Source organism: Pleurodeles waltl, chromosome 3_1, assembly GCF_031143425.1.
Source record: "Pleurodeles waltl isolate 20211129_DDA chromosome 3_1, aPleWal1.hap1.20221129, whole genome shotgun sequence".
NCBI classification, from domain to species: Eukaryota; Metazoa; Chordata; class Amphibia; order Caudata; family Salamandridae; genus Pleurodeles; species Pleurodeles waltl.
The window spans coordinates 256,134,434-256,158,134 of record NC_090440.1 but is presented as its reverse complement, the minus strand read 5'-3'; the positions used below and the strand labels follow the sequence as shown (position 1 = coordinate 256,158,134).

Here is a 23,701-nt window from a genome sequence, read left to right as displayed (position 1 = left end):
GTAATAGAAGTTTCAAAAAATGTTTTTAAATTAATAGCATTTTTAATATTTTTGAGTAGAGCCGAGCAGGGCCGGAGTGTGATTGTTAGTAATCTTATGATATTGTAAGTTTTATAATGCTTTTTATTAACTATATAAATAACCAATAAAATGTTAAGTATCAAGTTATGAACAAGCATTGAAAGATAATATGAGACTCAAGCTTTGGTGGGAAGTGGGAAATGCTGTCAGTGGCGGGTAGCATGAATAGCTGGTACTGCTTTATAGTAGAAGGAGTTGGTATGAGTAGCATGCGCTCTCTGAACATGCCAAAGGTGTTTCAACAACACATCACCCCACTGGAATAGGTACATGGTGCCAGGTGGATGTTGCAGCCTTCAGTTTTCAATTCAGTATCCTGGTTCTGATGTCTATACTATACGGCCATGTCAAGAGTCCCATTAGTGAGTACAGGGATGAGTTGTTACTGGTCAGCCTCAAAGCTGGGCAATGTGAGTTGTAGCTACTGGTGGGCAGCCAAGCAATGGTTTTGATTGTTAGGAAACAGGCCCTGTGGGTAGTGTAAAAGGGTGGCACTGCTGGATGACAATGAACTGGCAATCTGGCAATGGTCAGAAGGGTGAGGAGATAGGTTGGGTGGGCATTGAGGCACAAGTACTGAACTGCAGTGTGTGGAGCTGGCTGTGGAGGACATTGGAAGAGTTGACATTGTGATCAGTATGAAAAGCATTTGCCAATTAGGCAAAATGAATAATTTACAATGGTAAGCAGCATTTAAAATCTGAGGCTAGTGGGCAAAGCAAGTACAGTGGCAAGCAATGTGAGAACCCGCTTGACTTTAGTAGGTAGGGGGGTGCTTGTACTGTTGGCGACTGTGAGAATGTCACTTTGGTGAAGCTATAAACAACTGCTCTCTGGTGTAGGAGGCTGGACTGGCTTGTAGTGAGTACCAAGGGGTACTTACACCTTGCACCAGGCCCAGGTATCCCTTATTAGTGTATAGGGTGTCTAGCAGCTTAGGCTGATAGATAATGGTATCTTAGCAGAGCAGCTTAGGCTGAACTAGGAGACGAGTGAAGCTCCTACAGTACCACTAGTGTCATATGCACAATATCATAAGAAAACACAATACACAGATATACTAAAAATAAAGGTACTTTATTTTTATGACAATATGCCAAAAGTATCTCAGTGAGTACCCTCAGTATGAGGATAGCAAATATACACAAGATATATGTACACAATACCAAAATATGCAGTAATAGTATTAGAAAACAGTGCAAACAATGTATAGTTACAATAGGATGCAATGGGGACACATAGGGATAGGGGCAACACAAACCATATACTCCAAAAGTGGAATGCGAACCACGAATGGACCCCAAACCTATGTGACCTTGTAGAGGGTCGCTGGGACTGTAAGAAAACAGTGAGGGTTAGAAAAATAGCCCACCCCAAGACCCTGAAAAGTGAGTGCAAAATGCACTAAAGTTCCCCAAAGAGCACAGAAGTCGTGATAGGGGAATTCTGCAGGAAAGACACAAATCAGCAATGCAACAACGATGGATTTCCAAACGAGGGTACCTGTGGAACAAGGGGACCAAGTCCAAAAGTCACAAGCAAGTCGGAGATGGGCAGATGCCCAGGAAATGCCAGCTGTGGGTGCAAGGAAGCTGCTACTGGGCAGTAGAAGCTGAGGATTCTGCAGGAACGACAAGGGCTAGAAACTTCCCCTTTGGAGGATGGATGCCCCACGCCGTGGAGAGTCGTGCAGAAGTGTTTTCCTGAAGAAAGACCGCAAACAAGCTTTGCTAGCTGCAAGTCGTGCGGTTAGGGTTTTTGGATGCTGCTGTGGCCCAGGAGGGACCAGGATGTCGCCAATTGCGTCAGGGGACAGAGGGGGCACCCAGCAGGATGTGGAGCCCTTCAGAAGCAGGCAGCACCCGCAGAAGTGCCGGAACAGGCACTACGAAGAGGAGTGAAACGGTGCTCACCCGAAGTTGCACAAATAGTCCCACGCCGCCAGAGGACAACTCAGGAGGTCGTGCAATGCAGGTTAGAGTGCCGTGGACCCAGGCTTGGCTGTGCACAAAGGATTTCCGCCGGAAGTGCACAGAGGCCGGAGTAGCTGCAAAAGACACAGTTCCCAGCAATGCAGTCTGGCGTGGGGAGGCAAGGACTTACCTCCACCAAACTTGGACTGAAGAGTCACTGGACTTTGGGAGTCACTTGGACAGAGTTGCTGGATTCAAGGGACCTCGCTCGTCGTGCTGAGAGGAGACCCAGGGGACCGGTGACGGAGTTCTTTGGTGCCTGCGGTTGCAGGGGGAAGATTCCGTCGACCCACTGGAGATTTCTTCGGAGCTTCTAGTGCAGAGAGGAGGCAGACTACTCCCACAGCATGCACCACCAGGAAAACAGTCGAGAAGGCGGCAGAATCAGCGTTACAGAGTTGCAGTAGTTGTCTTCGCTACTTTGTTGCAGTTTTGCAGGCTTTCCGCGCGGTCAGCAGTCGATTCCTTGGCAGAAGGTGAAGAGAGAGATGCAGAGGAACTCTGATGAGCTCTTGCATTCGTTATCTAAGGAATTCCCCAAAGCAGAGACCCTAAATAGCCAGAAAAGAGGGTTTGGCTACCTGGGAGAGAGGATAGGCTAGCAACACCTGAAGGAGCCTATCAGAAGGAGTCTCTGACGTCACCTGCTGGCACTTTCCACTCAGAGCAGTCCAGTGTGCCAGCAGCACCTCTGTTTCCAAGATGGCAGAGGTCTGGAGCACACTGGAGGAGCTCTGGGCACCTCCCAGGGGAGGTGCAGGTCAGGGGAGTGGTCACTCCCCTTTCCTTTGTCCAGTTTCATGCCAGAGCAGGGCTGAGGGGTCCCTGAACTGGTGTAGACTGGCTTATGCAGAAATGGGCACCATGTGTGCCCATGAAAGCATTTCCAGAGGCTGGGGGAGGCTACTCCTCCCCTGCCTTCACACCATTTTCCAAAGGGAGAGGGTGTAACACCCTCTCTCTGAGGAAGTCCTTTGTTCTGCCTTCCTGGGCCAAGCCTGGCTGGACCCCAGGAGGGCAGAAACCTGTCTGAGGGGTTGGCAGCAGCAGCAGGTGCAGTGAAACCCCTGAAAAGGCAGTTTGGCAGTACCCGGGTCTGTGCTACAGACCCGTGGGATCATGGGATTGTACCAACAATGCCTGGATGGCATAGAGGGGGCAATTCCATGATCTTAGACATGTTACATGGCCATATTCGGAGTTACCATTGTGAAGCTACACATAGGTAGTGACCTATATGTAGTGCACGCGTGTAATGGTGTCCCCGCACTCACAAAGTCCGGGGAATTGGCCCTGAACAATGTGGGGGCACCTTGGCTAGTGCCAGGGTGCCCACACACTAAGTAACTTAGCACCCAACCTTTACCAGGTAAAGGTTAGACATATAGGTGACTTATAAGTTACTTAAGTACAGTGTAAAATGGCTGTGAAATAACGTGGACGTTATTTCACTCAGGCTGCAGTGGCAGGCCTGTGTAAGAATTGTCAGAGCTCCCTATGGGTGGCCAAAGAAATGCTGCAGCCCATAGGGATCTCCTGGAACCCCAATACCCTGGGTACCTCAGTACCATATACTAGGGAATTATAAGGGTGTTCCAGTATGCCAATGTAAATTGGTAAAATTGGTCACTAGCCTGTTAGTGACAATTTGAAAGAAATGAGAGAGCATAACCACTGAGGTTCTGATTAGCAGAGCCTCAGTGAGACAGTTAGTCATAACACAGGTAACACATACAGGGCACACTTATGAGCACTCGGGCCCTGGCTGGCAGGGTCCCAGTGACACATACAACTAAAACAACATATATACAGTGAAATATGGGGGTAACATGCCAGGCAAGATGGTACTTTCCTACATCTGGTAAGCTGGAATGGAACAAAGATCATTTTACTACCAATAATTACTCCCACCCTGTCACACACCATGGCAACATGTTGAAGAAAAGGGCAGAAGACAGAGTGTACCACCCTGCCAGTGGTGCTGGAACAATGTTAAGTGTGGGAGTGCTGTCATCAATGTTAAATAACTGAAGGCATAGGGATTGTGAAGTATCCTAGCATCACACAGCGAACAAGTGTACCAAATGTATTAAGCGAATGCGTGAAACTTTGATTTCAGCAAATAATTAATTTGCTCATTATTAAGTATTTTGTTTTACTTTGATCCGATTAGAATCTTTGTTTCAAGCACACTTCGGAATTATAAAACAATGTGCTTCACTTGGGCTTCCCCAATTGCTGACATAGTATAAAACCTTATTGCAGTTCATTTACAGGTATTTAAATTTTGTTGTATTAGAAAAAACTGATATCTACAGCCTTCCTTTGAAAACCCCTGTGCCCCAGCAAGATTGTCACATAGTTCACTTTACAAAATGCTCTCACTTTGCAGTCAAAGAAAAAAGTAAACACCAATCCCCTTGTTAAAAGAGTGAACTGTAAGATACAGATCAACATTTAACCTGTCTTTGAGGCACAGCAAATGTGACAAGATAATAACAAAATTTAAAGGCCTTTTTATTGCTCATTCACCTTCTGAACTCAAGCATGGTTATTTTGGGGGTGCTGAAGCACAGCCTGCACCCTTACTTCCAGCTCCTATGCACCCTGCTGTCTTGTGCTGCATACATCACATGGAACCCTCTGCTCTCAGAGATCAAAGTGGATCCCAAACAGTTGTTTCCTCCCTGCTACGATTCACCGAATAAACCTCTATTTACATACTTTGATGTACCTGAATTCATTCATTCCACAGACTACATCTGCATATCATTGTACAACAAACTTGATATCAGTTTCGTGTTTTATGATTTTTTTTACATTTCCTGACATTGGTATTGAAAAAATCCCTTCCTCTTAAATGTCTATCTTTTGCATTTTGGTCTTATGATTATACCCAGACAGCTTTTCTGCCTTTGCTTGCATTTTATTTTTTGCAGTCGTATATAGTGCAAACTCAACCCAAGGGTATTGGAGCACTTTACATGAGCACCAGTTATATTACACAAGGCCACATTTTTTAAAAACTATTATTGCTTTTTTTCAGGCACAGGGAGGTTAATGGTCTGATTTAGAGTTTGGCGTACAGTTACTCTGCCACAACAAAACAATAGCCTGTCCACCATGCCATTAGATATAACCGCCGTATACAATTGCCATTGGACTTAATGCACTTGTAATTCTACAGACAAGATATCCATCACACTGAATAACCCATCTGTCAAACTCTAAATCAGGCCCTAAGTGATTTGCCCAGAGTCACAGGATGGTGAGCCCACACTGAGACTCGAACATGGTTGCTCCCTTCCAAGTTGGCAGCTCTGGCTGCAAGGTCACATCCTCTGGTCACAAATACATTCACAAATGAAAGATGTTCTTACACCGTGGCACCTTTAACTGTTTGTGGTGACTGATCAGTAAATTAAGTCAGTCCTTTCCCTGATTATTAACTTATGCTACACGAATGTCAGAGAGGAGCGTTTCATTTTTTGTCGTCATTCACTAATTTGTGCAGTGGACCCTTCTGGCAACACTGACTACCCACCCATTGGCAGTAGGGTCTACATTCCAAATTGCTCACAGGACTTACCATTTGTTGCATAGAGACTTGCCCATTACTTTGCAAGCAATCGAATATGGAAGTGCGATTGTACCACTACTACCACCTCTTATATTGTATTCACTGATTTGCATTAAAAGCCTATTGTTCCATGTTTACACTGATGATGGCTGTGGCACAATTTGCTGTAATGAAAGTACTAGACAAATCAGAATATTATGTCTTGTTTGATGGAGAGAGAAGGTGAGTTGGTGATAACTGGTGATAACGAGTGATAATAGCTGAAAGACTCTATGGTCTCAAATTCCACCCTGGTGCAATGGTGAGGTGTTCCGGCGAATGTGTTTACCACACAGATTAGCAATACTTTAATAGTCATCTGTTTTGGGTGGCGCATGTTGGCACTGTTTTTCCATTTCCTAGCAGCGCTACTAACAGGCTTAACACTATTACCCACTCCTAAAGGTTGTCATTTTATGCTCCTCGGATTGAAGAAGGGCTCAGTCGACCATGATGGGATTTAAATCTAAGGCCTCCAGGTCACACACAGGCTCATGCAACGAGTTTTTAACTTACTGAGCCACATGATAAGCTATAATGTATATGTAGAATGGATATATAAAAACAACATGTGTGGACCATGCATTTTAGTGACTCTAGAAGGACAGAATGCAGCGATTTGCATGAGAACGTCCAAAAGAATAAGTTACTTACCTTTGGTAACGCCTTTTCTGGTGGATACACTAGCTACCTGTGGATTCCACACCTAATGATTCCTCACCTAATGAATTCTCCCAATGCGCCAGCATTCGACGGAAATTCTCTTCCCAGCTCTGCATGTAGACGAGGACGTCACAACTGCCCGACTTCCACGCAACACCGTCTGACGTCATCGAGGAAATAAGAGGTCCTCGCTGGCGTGCTGACGTCAGTTTTCACCATTTTTCACGTGCCTTCAAGGCGAACAGGTGACTACCGACTATACATACCTGACATGGACACATCAGTCAAATATAAAACAAAACCTTTAATAAAATAGAAACATCAAAATATCAAATATATTTATAAACGTGTAAATATAGATATATACATATATATATATATATATGTATATATATAAGCACACATAAAAAGCACATATATGTACACACACCTACATATATCATCAAATATATATATATATATATATATATATATATATATATATATATATATATATATTTATATTTATACACCACTTTATATACATACACACCCTAAGATATCTTGGTAAGACCAACCAGGCAACGGGGAGGCGGGTGGGACCGTGAGGAATCCACAGGTAGCTAGTGTATCCACCAGAAAAGGTGTTACACAAGGTAAGTAATTTATTCTTCTGATGGATACAACTACCTGTGGATTCCTCACCTAATGAATAGAGTCCCAAAGTAGTACCACACTCGGAGGCGGGTGCCTGAATGGTCACACCAAGAAATCCTGCAGCGCGGACCGTGCAAAATGACCATCCCTCCTAATCTCTGAATCCAAGCAATAATGTTTCGTAAAAGTATGGAAGGAAGACCAAGTTGCGGCCTTACTAATCTCAGCCACAGGAACACCTCTAGCCAAAGGCGAAGAGGCCGACTTAGCCCTGGTGGAATGGGCTCTAATTCCAGCAGGAGGAACCTTCTTTGCCAAAGAATAACACATTTTGATGCAAAGAATGACCCACCTGGATAGAGTTCTCTTGTGGACCTCCTTGCCCTTCCTCTTCCCCACGTAGCCGATGAAGAGCTGATCTTCCACTCTGAACTCTTTCGTTCTGTCAACGTAGAAGCTTAAAGCTCTTTTAGGGTCAAGCCGAAGAAGTCTCTCCTCCTCTTTCGATGGATGGAGAGGAGGATAAAAGGATAAGAGCCTAATGGACTGCCCTAAATGGAAGGGTGTAACAGCCTTCGTAAGGAAAGCCGCCCTGGTCCTCAGCACCACTGTGTCTGCATGGAAGGAAGTGAAAGGGGGTTTTATGCTAAGCGCTTGCAGTTCACTCACTCGCCTAGCTGATGTGATGGCTACAAGAAAAACAGTTTTTAACACTAAAAACCTTAAGGGGCATGAATGTAACGGCTCAAACGGTGATCCCATTAAGAATGTGAGTACCAAATTCAGATCCCATTGAGGCATAATAAAAGGAGAGGGAGGGAACTTATTAGTAAGACCTTTCAAGAACCTTACATCTATATGGGATTTAAACAAGGAGGGTTGATCAGGAAGGCACAGAAAGGCCGACAGCGCAGACAAATAGCCCTTAACAGTCGCAACTGCACAACCCCTCTGCGCTAAGGATAACAAATGGGCACATAAGGGATCAATTTGGTTCTCTCCACACCAAGCCACAAATTTTGCCCATCTGCCAGCATAGGATGATTTGGTGGAATGTCGTCTGGCCGATAAAATAACATCCACCACCGCTGGCGGGAGAGAAAAGGAACTCAGATTGCCCTGTTCAATTTCCAGGCATGTAGGTGCAGACTGCATTATCACTGTGGTCATCAGAGGTGGCAGTGAGAACGGCCTTCCTTGGGAAAGGTTGCTGTCCACAGCCCACCATCGTAAATCTGCTGCAGTGTCTCTGGAAATGATTATTGACTCCTCGAGATCTCCTTTGTGTTGAAACCACTGCCTACGGAGGCACCACTGAAGAGCCCTTATGTGCCAGCGTGCATGAGTGACCAACAGAATGCATGAGGCGAACAGACCGAGCAGATGAAGGACCTTGAGGACTGGAACAACCGCTCCACTTTGAAACATTGGAATCAATGCCTGGATGTCCTGAATCCGCTGAGGCAGAGGAAAGGCCCCATTCAACGTTGTGGTCAGTATAGCCCCATGAACAGGAGGCGTTGAGAGGGCTCCAGGTGAGATTTGGGCACGTTTATCGAAAAGCCCAGATCGAACAACAACTGGGTAGTCATCTGCAGGTGATGCAACACAAGCTCTGGAGACCTGGCTTTGATCAACCAATCGTCCAGGTAAGGGAAAACCGCTATCCCCTTCCTTCTGAGATGCGCTGCAACCAACGCCATCACCTTTGTGAAGACTCGAGGCGCGGAAGTAAGACCAAAAGGAAGGAACGCAAACTGATAGTGTTGCGATCCCACCACAAACCGCAGATACTTCCGACTTGAGAATTGGGATGTGGAAGTAAGCATCCTGCAAGTCGACAGACACCATCCAATCTTCTTCGTTCAACGCCAAAAGCACCTGCGCTAGGGTCAGCATTTTGAACTTCTGCTTGAGGAACCAGTTCAAAACCCTCAGGTCCAAGATAGGTGTCAACCGACCATCCTTCTTGGGAATCAGGAAATATCTCGAATAACAACCCTAGCCCCTTTCCTGCTCTGGAACCAACTCCACTGCACCTTTTGATAATAGAGTTTGAACTTCCTGTTGCAACAACAGGAGATGATCTTCCGTGATAAAGGAGGGACAGGGAGGGATGGAAGGGGAAACTCCCGAAAGGGAAGTGCATAACCTTTCTCCACAATATTGATGACCCAGGAATCCGATGTGATCAGCTTCCACATGAGGAGAAAAATAAACAACCTTCCACCTACAGGAGAAGTATGGGAAGGAATGGACGGAGGACTAAGGCTGCTTTCCCTGTTGCACCCCCCCCAGAAGAAGAGGAAAAGGCAGGGTGCTGCTGGGTGGCTCCTCTGGTTCGAACTCTACCCCTCCCTCTAAATGACCTATAGGGAAGAGTAGATGGTTGTTGGCCTGCAGACTGGAGTCTCCCCCGAAAGGAAGAGCCTCGACCAAACCCCCTGAACCTTCTAAATGACGTGAACGGGGTCATGGCAGAAGCCTGCAAACCTAGGGACTTAGCCGTAGCCCTACTCTCTTTGAAGCGCTCTAAGGCAGAGTCAGCTTTCGAACCAAATAGTTTATCTCCATCAAATGGCAAGTCTAAAAGAGTCAATTGCACATCAGAGGAAAAAGCGGAAGACCTCAGCCAAGCATGCCTCCAGGTTAAAATGGATGTCCCCATCACTCTGGCCACTGAATCTTCAATATCTTACCCCGTCTGTATGACCTGAGTCACTGCCGCTTGAGCATTAGCTAAAAGACCCCGCATGTCCTGGGCAAATCTGGCATCTCAGCCTTAGCAGCGTCCATCAACGCATGAATGTATCTTCCCAACACACAAGTTGCGTTAGCCAACTTCAGGGCCATACTGCAAGACGAAAAGATCTTCTTGGCCAATTGCTCCATCCTTTTCGACTCCCTGTCTGAAGGAGCCCCAGGGAACGAACCAGGAGCTGAACGCGAGGAGCAGGATGCCTGAACCACCAGACTCTCCGGAGTCGGATGCTTAGAGAGGAAGCCCGGATCCCCAGGGGCCACTCTGTACTGCTTTGCCACTGATCTGCTAACCGCCGTTGAAGAAACTGGTTTCCTCCAAACCTCAATAACTGGTTCAGTGAGAGCCTCATTAAATGGCAGGAGTGGCTCTGCAGCAGCCGAAGCCGGATGTAACACCTCTGTGAGGATATTGGTTTTCACCTAAGCCGCAGGTAAAGAAATATCTAAAACATCTGCTGCCTTTCTCACCACAGAGTGAAATGAAGCATCTTCCTCAGTGAATTTGCTGGAGAGGCCAAGTCCCACTCTGGGGAAGTATCGAGACCGCTGGCAGAATCCAAGCCCTGAAAGTCCCCCATGGGCTCTGCGATCTCGCCTTCCTCTAGGAGCTGTCTCTGATATACGTGCTCCTCCAACAGTCTGAGGGCCTTCCTCCTCGAGCGCAACCTGGCCTCTATCCTTGGCATAAGAATTAGCCGACGCCGACGACCGCGGCTGATCTTCCGATTCTTCTGACGCCGGATCCATCAGCGCCATGGGAAGTTGAGCACTCTTCACCAGCGTCGATTGGAGTCGTGGCAAAGTCGTCAGCGCCACCGGATCAGCCAAAAGCACCGGCGTCAAAGGTCTTCTCGGTGACGTCAAAGGCACCGGGCCTGGACCAGCCCCTTCTACCGGGCAGAAGGGCATAAAAGGCGTTGGCTTGTATGGAGCCGGAACGCCAAGACCAAAAGCCAATGGACCTGAGGGACCAGCCGGTGCACTGCCAGGAGCCATGGCACTAAAGATGCTGTACATCGCATTTAAGAAGGGCACCGGATCCGCTCCCAGAGTCGGGAAGGCAGGATACCCCTGTGGCATCGGTGCCGACTGCGACGTCTGTACTGGATCCGGCACTTCTGATTGTGGAGGTGAGAAGGCAGGACTCTGGCAAGGCTTGTCCACCTCGAACACGACGGTGCCGGAGAAGCCTGAGGAGTTTGAGGCTGTGGCGTTACTGTCGGGCTGACCTCCCACGTCGAACGGAGCTGAGTAGATGGAGACCTCGAACGAGATTGATCTTTCCCCGACCAACGTTGGGAATTATGTCGACACCGAGAATCATGACGGCGCCGTTGCTTGTGCGAAGATTTCGAAGAAGATCTGTGATGTCGATGCTTTTCCTTCTTCTCCGATTTCGCTAAAAAGAGCTTGGCTTCACGCTCTTTCAGCGCCTTTGGATTTATTTGTTGACAGGACCCCACTCTTCTACGTCGTGCAGGAACCCCACTCTTCTACGTCGTGCTCTGACCTCAAGCACCATAAACAGTCATTATGCGGGTCTCTGACCGACATACAACTCCAGCATTCCCTACAAGGCTTGAAGCCGGACTTCCGAGGTGGAGACATTCTAACTGGAAAGTACCACTTCCGAGAAACAGTAGCTCCCCAAGAGCCAGGAGAAACAAACGTTACTCGAAGGCACGGAAAAAAAGGGAACTGACGTCAGTACGACGGCGAGGACCTCTTATTGCCTCTATGACGTCAGACGACGTTGTGTGGAAGTAGGGCAATTGTGACGTCCTCGTCGACGTGCAGAGCTGGGAAGAAAATTTCCATCGAATGCTGGCGCATTGGGAGAATTCATTAGGTGAGGAATCATTAGGTGAGGAATCCACAGGTAGTTGTATCCATCAGAAATAGATTTATTGAATTAATCAGTTTTAAAATAAAAAGAAAACTATTTGAAAAAATGTTTGTAGTGATCAGAGAGATAAACAGCAGTTGAGACCACAGATTAGAGATGAGTGATTGAAAGTGTTGTGAAACCTAGTCAACATTTCCCACTGAAGGTAACCATGGTGAGTAAGTCTTACTTGGTTTCTGTGAGGCCGCCTGACTTCCGGGCGATTTGAACCAGCTCCTTCCCATAGCGCTCTTCTGCCTGGGCTCTAGGAGGAAAATATAATTTGTGTTCACTGCATGACAGGGCTACAATATTACAACTTTTTAACACTTATACCACATTTATGCGCCGTTCAAATGTTATTTTGGTTCCTTGGTACTTACAAAGTGCCTTCCACCGACCTCTCCTGCATGAGGGAGGTGCTCCACTTATTTATTGCACATGAAAATTACATTAATTTTATGCTTTTGTTAGGAAACAATGAAGCATGAGTGAACCAAAAGTGAATTGCTTATGTCCGATAATTCCTGTTTATACAGTATCCTTTTTGCTTAGTTTAGCTAAAAGAAGAGACAGTTTTATTAAATGTTTTTAATCAGGTACTATGCTCTTGATTCTGTTACATACATTAGTAGTTTGGGTGATATAATAATAAATAATGTTTCTGTTTATTTATAAAACTTTGTTGGAATTGTTACATCTGTTAAATAAATAAAACAAACATTGTGGGGGTTTCAACAAGCATTGGCAACGCCAATAGTACCCACCTTTCAAATCCTGGCAGCATGGCTAAAGAGTAAAAAGATAAGTGATATAATGAGCAGATTTGCCCCTGCTATGTCTTGGTCGATTTTTAGACATAGTGAGTGGGGAAGCCATTTTTACGTACTGGACACTGGTCAATATGAGTTCCCCAACTACATGATGGCTTCATTGAAAATAGAAATGACTGGTATCAAACATTTTAGATTAATAAACCCTTACTGATGCCAGTGATGAATTTATTAATACATGCACCCAGAGGACACCTTAGAGGTACCCCTTGAAAATCTGCCATCTACCCCTGTGAGGGCTGATCAGTTTTATCCAGCATGCCACCACCACACACAAGTATGACCGCCCAAGGGTGAAAGCCTTTGCTCTCGGCAGTCATAACAAAGCCTTCTCTGGGAGACTCACCAGCCAACAGGACGACCTGCACATCTGCATTCCATGGCAGGGGGCTTCAAAGAAGCCCACTACCCTTGGTATGCAGATATGGCTTAGCTCACAGGAGAGATGCCGACCCCCCTGCTCCAGGGCCCATTTGGCACCTGGACAGGCAGGACATATAGGCCCTCATTTTAACATTGGCAGTAAATACCGCCTACCGCCGCGGTGACTGCCGCCAACATACCACCACCATGGCTACCATCCATCCTCCATTTTATGAGCACTGCCTGACTTCTGCCACAATAAGGGCAGAAATCCGGCAGTGTTCATTGTGGCGGATGGAGGTAATCTGGCACAACTATCACCAGCACCGCCACGCCAGTTGAAAGCCGCCAGCCATATTACGACCAGTAATACGGCCTGGCGGTGTTCTGCTGGTGGAGAGCTGCTGGCAGTAGCAGTGTCCCTTCCCATTCCCTGCTGCACGACCTCCTCGCCACACCAGGTAAGTCAGGCATCTGACACGGGGGGTGGGAGAGTGGGGGTGCTGTGTGTGAGTCTGAGTGTGTGCATGAATGTGTGAGTGTGTGTGTGAATGAGTCTGTCAGTGTTGTGTTGTATGCATTGTTGTATGCGTGTGCATGAATGCGTGTATGCCAGTGTGTGTATGAATGCATGTATGCCAGTGTAAGTTAATGGGTGTATGCGTGGTGCCTGTGGGTGTCTGTGTGTGTGTATGCAGGGAGGTGGGGTGTGGGGTGAGGGGCGCTGTGACTGTAGTGGGGGCGGGGGAAGGGTGAGCGATGTGTGCGTGTGTGGCTATGAGGCTGGGGTCAGTTGTGTGGTGTGTACGTGTCTGCGGGTGTGTGCGTGTGCGTGTATGGGGTGGGGGTTAGTGAGTGAATAGGACTGGGTGGAGGTGAGTGAGTGGATCTGAGAGGGGGTTAGTGAGTGGATCGGAGGGGCTGGGGGTTGAGTCTGGATGGAGGGGGTGGGGGCATCAGGTGAGTGTTGGGGGGTGGGGGAGCTGTCTACCGGTGACAGGGAAGGAATTCCCTGCATCTGGTAGGGCTTACCGCCATGGTGTTCATGGCATTGCTAACATCACGAAAACCATGGTGGTAGGATGGCTCATAATGCCATGGACGGGACTATGTCAGCCGCTGGGCTGGAGAGAGACATCTCTGGCCCGTTGGCTCATACCGCCATGGCGGTATGAGTGGGGAAGTGGCGGGTTGGCTGCAGCCAAACTGCCAATCTCATAAAGTGGTGGTATGTACCACCAGCCTGTTGGCGGTAGTACCGCCACATTACCCTGGCGGTCAGAAGAACGCTAAGGACATAAGGCGGGCCATAGTATTCAGAGAGTAGTGTCAACCCCTCAGGTCAGTCCCAAATCTAAGGTGTGCTGCCTGATGTGGACACAACATTTAGAACTCTGCCATCTTGGTGTTGGCAGATTTAGGAACCCAGGGACAGGGTTATGACCACTTTCCACAGGAGGTGGTCGAATACGGGGTGTAGTGCCCTCATGGGTAAGAAGCCCATTGGCTACTACCCTACACTCCTCGAAACACCCCTAAATTCAGGTTTTAGGGGAATCAGATTCCCACTGACCTATTAAGAAGAAGCATACCCAAGTGCTGCAAAACCAAAGCCCGAAGAAGAAGCACTTGCCAGCCTGTCTGATGTTCCTGCCGATTTGCACCAAAGTTGACTCGTCCTCTAAAGGACGAGCTGCTGTACCTCTAAAAGACTGATAGGCTTGCTTGCCTTCAACATAGACCCAGGAACTCCAATGGAGCAGCGGAGCTGCTTCCCTGCATCTTGTCAGCATCCCAGGACAACTGCGAGGACTCCTGACCACAGAAAACCTGACACCAGAAAGCACTACTGCACCCATGCCACTTAGCCCAAGTTGAAGTTGACCAACAGTGCCAACATGGTCCCTCAGCCCTGCAGAGACAAAGTCCACTTTGGACTTGCCTACTGTGGACTCACCAACACCACCTGCAGCCTCTGCACACGGGCCCCCTCAACCACGAGTGCTCCAGGTGGAGAAAACCTGACACCTCACAGCACCTCTGCACCCTGCGCCCCTAGCCATGGAGTAGAGGACCCAAGGTGTCCATCCATTCCCAAACATCTCAAGACTTGAACACACCTGTTGGTTATTCCCAACCAGACTCCCAGTCCAGACCTGCAGCCTCTTTTCAACTGGATTGATTCCAGTTGACTAATATTGGGCACCCAACACCGTACTACACCTCTGCACCAGGCCGACCCAGTGCCACCCCGTATGACCTGTTGGTGTGGCCTTGATCCTTGCCCAATAGTTACCTGAAGTCCAGGAAATTGGTCCCGTAAGTTGCTGTACTATACCTGAGTGCAGTACTTATTTTTCTCTCCACAGGATAGATAACATTGCAGCTTTTCAGAAATTGCACTGTTGCCCTTTCGGAACTGCAAAGATTTTTCTTACAAAACGTACTTACCTGATCATAATGTTTCTGGTGCCTAAATATATATAAAGATACTTGTTATTTTTGTAAATTGGTATGGATCTCCTCCTTGAGCCATGTGTCGCATTTATTGACTGTGTGTGTATTTACAAATGTCTAATACGCCTTCCTGATAGGCCTAAGGCTGCTTGACCACACTACGTCCTAAAAAGGTCACCTGGGGATTGCTAGGGAAAGCTCCTGTCCACTAGTAAGGGAACCTTTGGACTCTTTGCACAATATATCTCATTTTGACATATCATATAAAGAGCCAGCCTCCTACATTTGTTGCGCAGTTGTGGGATACAAGACTTGACATTTGCTGTACCACTCACTTAATGAGTGATTGAACAAAGGAATCCAAACTTGTCTTTAGTTAGGAAAAAAAATTTCAATCTTTCGATCTTTCTAATTTGTTTAAAATCAGCTGTAGGGCCTAGTGTTAAGTTCCCCAGTCCAAACTTTTTAGAATCTAAAATACTATAGCTAGGTTAGGCCTTTCTAGTAGTTCACTTAGATTTTTTTAAAGTTTCCAATAAGGACCCAACTTTATTAAAACCATGACTGAGGCCGCAGGGTCATCTCAGGAGCTCAGCCGGGGCCCCTACAAACACCTCAGTTACTCAGCTTAAGGCCCTCTGCCAAGCATGGAAACTTGCCATGAGCACTAAACCTACAAAAGTCAATCTGACGCAGTCTGCAGCAGCTGCTGGCAGAAAATGATATAGCGTTCGAAAATAAAGGAGCCCCTCATGAGAATGAGTAGGAAGACGAGTTGGAAGAATATGATGAATCCCTCCACAACCCCAGTGACAGTAACACCACTGGAGGCACTTCTGATAGTACCACAGCAGATTGAGACAGTAAGGATGCTGAACTTCAGAAACTAGCTAAGAGGATAGAGCTGGAGTCTAGACTATTAGCTATAGAAAAAGAGAGAGCTGAGATGGGCCTAGGACCTATCTCTGGTGATAGCAAAATGTAAATAGGGAGAAAGACAAAGCCTTTGACCCTACGATCACCAAAAAGTTTGCTCCCAAATATTCAGAGGGTGAAGGTATCACCAAATGGTTCACTGACTTTGAGAGGACTTGTACCATGAGGAAGCTCAGTCAGAAGATTTGGGGCTCTCTGCTCTGGGAGCTGTTCTCAGGAAAGTCTAGGGACAGACTTCTGACACTGACTGGAGCAGATGCTGAGTCCTATGACCGCATGAAGGATACCCCGATTGAGGGCTTTGGACTCACAACTGAGGAGTAAAACATCAGGATCAGGAAAAATAGAGAAACCTCTAATCAATCCTAGGTAGATTTTGTTGACTTTTCAGTCAAAACTGGGTGGCATGTTAAAAGTGAACCAGATGCAAGACTATGATGGGCTTTATCATCTTATTATGAAAAAGCATCTCTTAAGTAACTGTGTTTCTGACAAATTGCAAGAGTATCAAGAAATGGGAAAGAAGGCAGACCAGTGTGTCAAGACTAGGGTATCCAAATCAACTCATGGTGGGGCTGTCAAAAAGAAAACGGTTGCTAAGACCACCCCCCAAAGGGAAAGATGGTGACTAGTCTAAGGATAAAAGCAAAGAGTATTCTCAAGGCCCCTCAAAACCTGTTCAGGAGTGTGGGAGGGTGCGAGGATAAGACACAGAGCAAGGGAGGGTACCAGGGTAAGAACTGGGACCCTAAGAAGGCTTGGTGCTTTAACTGCAAAGCCAATGGGCACAAACTGGAGACCCTGCCTGACCAAAGATGATTCCCCTAGTCTCCACATGGGATCCCAGGTGGGGCATGACCATGTCAGAGAGATCACAGCAGCAACTTTAGTCTCTGAGTGTGAGGTGGATGTAGCTGTCCTGGCTGTCTGGCCCAGAAACCTGGAGAAGTACAGACAACAGCCTCATATTGAAGGGATCAAAGTTGAAGCGCTGAGGGATACAAGCGCAAGTGTCACCATGGTGACAGAACAACTGACATCCCCAGAACAGAATTTGACTGGTGAAACCTTCACAGTCATCAATGCTGACAACCAAGCTAAGGTCCGTCCCATGGCAATGGTGAGGGATTTCCGGCCAGAAGAAGGTGGTGTTATCATCTGCAATTCTTGAGGCCTGTCTGCTAGGAAATTATTTGGAGTCCTCAGCAGGGGCTGAGGCTGAAAGAAAGACCCTTGCAGCTATGCTGGGTATACCTGAATGGATGTGTATGAAAACCAGAGAACAATCCAGGGTGAAAAAGAGGTTCTGGAGCCTGCAATAATGGCCCAGCCCTTCCAGAGAAAAGGCAGGAACATTGATATGCCAGCTTCTAAGCAGGCCCAAGCTGAGGCCCCCTCTCCTCAAGGAGAAGACGACCTGTGAGCTCTTGAGGGAAATGAGCCCCAGGAACTTGGGCCTTACATGGCAAAGCTCCTGGACCCAGGGTGACCCTCTAAGGAAGAGCAGCGCCAGAGACAGAGGACTTGTCCCACTCTTGAGAGCCTGCGACAGCAAGCTCCTGACCAGGAAAAGGGAGATGTCATTGGCTCCCAGAGAGCCTACTGGGAGGAGGGACTCCTGTGCACTGAGCTCAGAGACCATTAGGAGAGTGGTAGTGCCTCAGATGTATAGAGAGTTCCTGCTCACTTTGGCTCATGACATCCCCCTAGCTGGACATCTTGGCCAGACCAAAACTAACAGTAGGTTGGTACCCAACTACTACTGGCCAGGCATGCCCCGAAGGTGAAGGAGTCTTGTAACTCCTGCGTCACCTGTGAAGCAAGTGGCAAGACAGTTGGCTACCCAAAGGCCCCCTTAATTCCACTTACAGTGGTTGGGGTTCCCTTTGAAAGGGTAGGGTTTGACATTGTTTGCCCCATAGAACCTCCAACAGCATCAGGGAACAGATTTATACTGCTGGTAGTAGATCTTGCCACCAGGTACCCTGAAGCTATACCCCTTAGGACTATAACTGCACCTGCAGTTGCTAGGGCCTTACTCAGTATATTAACCAGAGTGGGTTTCCCTAAGGAGGTGGTATCAGACAGAGGTACTAACTTTATGTCTGCATAACTCAAGGTAATGTGGAATGAATGGAGTGTCTTGTGGATTCACTACCCCATTTCACTCACAAAGAAATGGTTTATTTGAGAGATTAAAAAAAAAAACATGAAAGGCATAATTGCAGGTCTCCCTTTAAAATTAAAAAGGAGATGGGATATCCTGTTACCATGCTTGCTTTTCGCCTACAGAGAAGTCCCAGAAGAATGGAGTGGGTTTTGCCCGTTTGAAATTCTGTTTGGTCATCCTGTAAGGGGACCATTGTGTCAAGCGAGGGAAGGCTGTGAGCGACCTCTCAAAGAGCCCAAGCAAGACACTGTGGACTATGTGCTTGGCCAAAAGCTCCGGAACATCTGGTATGACCAAAAGGCTGCCATGGTGTAGTTCAAACCAGGACAGAAGGTGTGGCTACTTGAGCCTGTGGCTCACAGGGCGCTCCAGGACAAATGAAATGGCAATTAAGAGTGAGGTCACCTATCTGGTTGACCTAGGCACCCCCAGAAACCCTCACATGGTCATCCATGTGAAGCGATTTAAGCTCTTCCATGACAGGACTTATCTGGCCATTCTGATGGTCACTGATGAGGATCAGAAGGAAGAGAGTGAGCCTCTCCCTGGACTCCTCTCCCGCAGCCCCAAAGAAGGGTCAGTTGGTAAAGTGGTCTCTTCAGATACCCTCACTGCTCAACAGCAAGCTGACTGCAGCCACGTCCTACAGCAGAATGCTGAGCTCTTTTCCCTCACCCCTGGTCAGACTAACTGGTGTGTCCATGGTGTGGACACTGGTGATTATATGCCTGTCAACAATAAAATCTATAGACAGTCTGGCCATGTGAAGGATGGCATCAGAGCTGAAGTAAGCAAGATGCCAGATTTAGGGGTGATAGAATCCTCTGACAGTCTGTTGTATTATGCTCAGGAGACACCAAGGTATAAGTTTTCTGCTTCTTTTATTTCGATAAACACATCGTATAATTAGTGCCGCAGTCGCGTCTGCCTGGCAGCTTCGTCTCCGTCCGACTCCAACCGTCGTGTGTGTGCCGCGCGAGCCGCCCGCAGACGCGACCAAGGCAGCTCGGGTTCGGCACGCAGCAGCGCGCGCCGAACCTGGGCACAACATATTATCTCTCCTTTTTTTTTTTTGGGAACAAAAAAATCACTTACAAAAAATAAGAACCAAAACATAACAGCATTGGAAAACCTGTGCTTAACTTAACATTTAACAATTACATCAGTATGTCCATGAGATTTAAAAAAAAAAACTTAACACATTCTTGCTAAATACAATGATATTCCCTGAGTTTGATCGGTACCCGTTTCTCACGGACAGACCTCCTCAAGGTGTCGGTACTGACAAATGATTGTCTAACACCTTGCGTTCCCGATGAATACCCTCTAACCCAGAGGAGTCGCATCCTTCCTCACCACGGTGACGGACATCCTTAACCTTAACAACCTTCCCCATATTCCACCACTGACCCCCCTCAACCATGATGGCATTACCACATACTTTCATCACCCTCATAGGAGAACCATAGCAGGCTTCACCTTTCCTCACAAATGTCTGTAACTTGACACGTACCAGATCACCAGGTTGGAAAGAGAGTTTTCTTGTAGAATTCTGCAGGTTTTACCTTTTCTTGATTTTTTTTTACTTCACCCCACACCCCATCCTTGTTCACAGAATCAGGAATCTTACCAGAGACTGCTCTGGCTAACCACGCTGGAAACAGTCTTGAGGTGCTACGTCTTCCTTTAAGGAGTTCAAAAGGAGAAATTTTTGTCACAGAATGTGGAGTGGTGCGATAAAACCACAACATCGAATTGACTGCTTCTTCCACATCCAGCTTACTTGCTTTTGCCCATTTGATACACTCCACGACCACCCTATTCATTCTCTCTACTAAACCATTCATTTGAGGATGGTATAGAGAACTTTTCAAATGTTTCACACCTGATTCTTTCAGAAACATTTCCATGTCATAACTCACAAACTGCACACCATTATCCGAAATCAAGGTTTCCGGAAAACCTTCCCTCCAAAAGATCTCTTTGAGAAACTGAATAGCGCTACCAGCCGTTGGCTTTGCAAAAAAACGCACTTCTGGCCACTTACTGATATAATCCATTAAAACAAAAGCATAACGCATCTGGCTGGGGAGAAAATTGAAAGGTCCAACCATATCGACCCCAACTTTGACCCAAGCCTTGTCCGGTAACGAAATGGGTTGTAATGGAGGTTTCGCAATCTTCAACCCTTTTTCTGCACCATTACACACCACACACCTACCAACCACTCTTTCTACATCCTTGTCCATAGAAGGCCACCAAAAATGTGCTCTAATACGTCTCTTAGTCATAGTGGCACCAAGATGTCCCTCATGAGCATGGTCCACCAACCTTGTACGAATCCCACACGGGGGAACACATTTATCATTCCTCAAAATAATACCATTTTCAATTGACAACTCATCTCCCACCTTGACATATGGCTGAACTTCAGGATTCACATTTCTTTCTTTAGGCCAGCCATTGATTATATGCTGCTTAACAACGGACAACACCTCATCACTGCTTTCAGCCTCCCTCCACACAGTCTCTGTGCACACCTTGGATTCATCAGCATCAATTGCAGCTATGAAACAATCTTCCACATCATCCTCCCAATCAAGTTTACTTTCTTCACATATAGGTAGACGAGATTGAAAATCTGCTGTGAAATTATCTTTCCCCGGAATGTACTTGACCTGAAAGTCATACTGCAACAATTTTGTGGTGAGGCGTGCGATACGAGGGGTCGTATAGTTAATTTTATCCCCATTTAAGATGTAAACCAACGGTTTGTGATCTGTTTGAATTACATATTTTCTGCCCCAAACATAACTCCTAAATTTTTCACTAGCCCAATAGCATGCTAGCAACTCTTTTTCAATCACTGAATAATTCAGTTCAGGATCACGTAAGACTCTAGAAGCATAACTAATAACCTTCTCCTCCTCTACTAGACCTTGTGACAACACAGCACCCAACCCATACCTACTAGCATCCACCGTAATGGTACACAGTTGGCTAGGGTCGTAAGGACACAGTGGTCTGGCATCCACCAACTCTCACTTCATCCTTTCGAAAATGGTTTGACATTCACTGTCCCATATAAACGGAACTTTGCTTTTGAGCATATTGGACAAAACTTTCATTTTGCTAGCATAGTTGGAAATGAACTTTGAGTAGTATTCACACATCCCAACAAAAGATCGTAACTCATCTTTATCTTTAGGATTAGGGGAATCTACAATCGCCTTTACTAACCCAGGACGAGGTGTAATACCTTCCCCAGACACACAATGGCCCAAAAATTCTATTTTTTTTTTATAAAATTCACATTTTTCCTTCTTTACACAGACACCACAAGACTGAAAAATATTAAAAACTGATCTAATTTTTTCATTGTGATCTCCTAAACCCCTTGTGTGAATCAACACATCATCCTGAAAGATTAAAATACCTTGGATTTCCCCCAAAATTTTGTGCATGATACGTTGGAAAGCTGATGCAGCAGAAGCCAACCCAAAAGGCATCCTGCAAAACTGGAAAGTGCCAAAGGGTGAATTGAAAGCAGTGTAATGGCGTGAATCCTCTTCCAGTTCAACCTGGTGATATGCAGACGCCAGATCAATCTTTGAAAACCACACTGAACCCCTGAGCCCATCAAGTAGATCACTGATCTTGGGTAAAGGAAACAAGTCTACCCATATTTCCTTATTGAGACTCCTGAGATCAACACATAAACGCAGGTCTCCATTGCGTTTACGGGCAACAACCAAAGGAGAAAGCCACAAACTGGACTCAATTGGCTCAATTACACCATTCTGTTGAAGCTTGTTCAATTCAGATTTAAGATCTTCTCTCAAACTAAACGGTACTGACCTGACCTTATGTCTTACAGGAATGGCCCTATCCTTAACCTTTATTCTATGTTTGAATCCTGTAATCTTCCCCAAGCCCTGGGCAAAAATACCAGGAAATTCATCCTCAAACGGTGTCTTGGAATCTGCACTCTCCACCACCAAAACTTGCTCTTTAGTTCCAGGTTTCAGCACCATGCCAAACAGACCCTGATGATACCACCCCAAAATATTCAAACCCTTATATGCCACATAGATTTTACCAAAAATCTTCCGACCCTTGGACTCCAAACTGTCTTCTATGTACCCTTCTAACTCAATTTTCCTGCCTTCATATGAGACCGGAGACCTATCGGGAGGGAATAACTTTCTGTCACCCCAAGTATTATGGAACAGCTCTGATGAAATCATTGTAATGTGAGCACCAGAATCAACCAATAACCGAAGCATCTTATCCCCAACCCAAATATCCACCATGGGATGTATGCATTGGTTATATTCCTTGACCCCTAATACTTTATCTGTGACCACAACAATCATGTCCTGGAAGGCTTTTACAAAAGATTCTTCTCTATTTTCTTCCCCATCCTCCACTATGCAAGTAACATTAGCTTGCTTATTACTAGAGGATTGACAGACTCTAGCAAAGTGACCAGTTTTACCACATTTCCTACACGTAAGATTCTTTGCAGGACAAGGTTTGCCGTCTTTAAAATGAGGCATGTTTCCACATCTAAAACAGATATTCGAAGATCTAAAAAAAGGATTGTCACTTTTCTTCATATCAGCATTCTTTGCTGCACCCCTTTTTGCAACAACACTGACATGAAGAGGATCCGAGTCCTTCACAGTAGAGCTGGAAGAAAGTTCCATCAACGAGATCTGGGCAAGCTCTACGCTTTTGGCTACTTTGATAGCTTCATCCAACGTTGGATTTCCCATGGTGAGTAATTTCTGCTGAATATGTTTATTTGAACAGTGACCAATGAACTGGTCCCTTATAAGTTGATCTTGAAAATCCCGAAATTCACACTTGGAAGCCAGTTGTCTTAGAGCACTGACATATGCATCAACATCCTCGCTTTGACATTGCTGACGCTTGAAGAATTTGTGCCGCAAGACAACTAAACTAGGTAAAACATCAAATCTTGTGGACAACTTTTTGGTAGTCATCAAATATTCATCCAGTTCTTCTTCATCCAATTGCGGTAGCTCAGGTAAGTGTTTGAAAATCTCTCTCCCTTCATATCCCAATGAATGTAAAAGCAAACATTTCTTTCTTTCTGGGCGAAAACTAGATGCTCCTATGGCACCCAGATAGGTTTCAAAGCCATCAAACCACTGTCTCCATGGAATAGGAGGAGCACCCGGAGTTTCCAAGAACGGTGGTGGGGGATTGACTGACTGCATCACTTAAGACAAAGCGTGACGTTCAAAGTCAATGTGCTGTACACAACGTAGCAACAAAATACAACTGGTGATGTAT

At 46.3% G+C, this 23,701-nt stretch overlaps 1 protein-coding gene across 2 annotated transcripts in view; it reads right to left on the bottom strand.

Annotated features, from left to right (window-relative positions):
- The window catches only part of PSTPIP1 (proline-serine-threonine phosphatase interacting protein 1), a 484,932-nt gene that overhangs the window by 301,418 nt on the left and 159,813 nt on the right, over positions 1–23,701 (bottom strand). For both annotated transcript variants that reach the window (XM_069222343.1, XM_069222342.1), the window contains exon 3: positions 11,811–11,885. In XM_069222343.1, the coding sequence (XP_069078444.1) occupies positions 11,811–11,885 (75 nt within the window). The remainder of the gene's footprint in view (positions 1–11,810; positions 11,886–23,701) is intronic.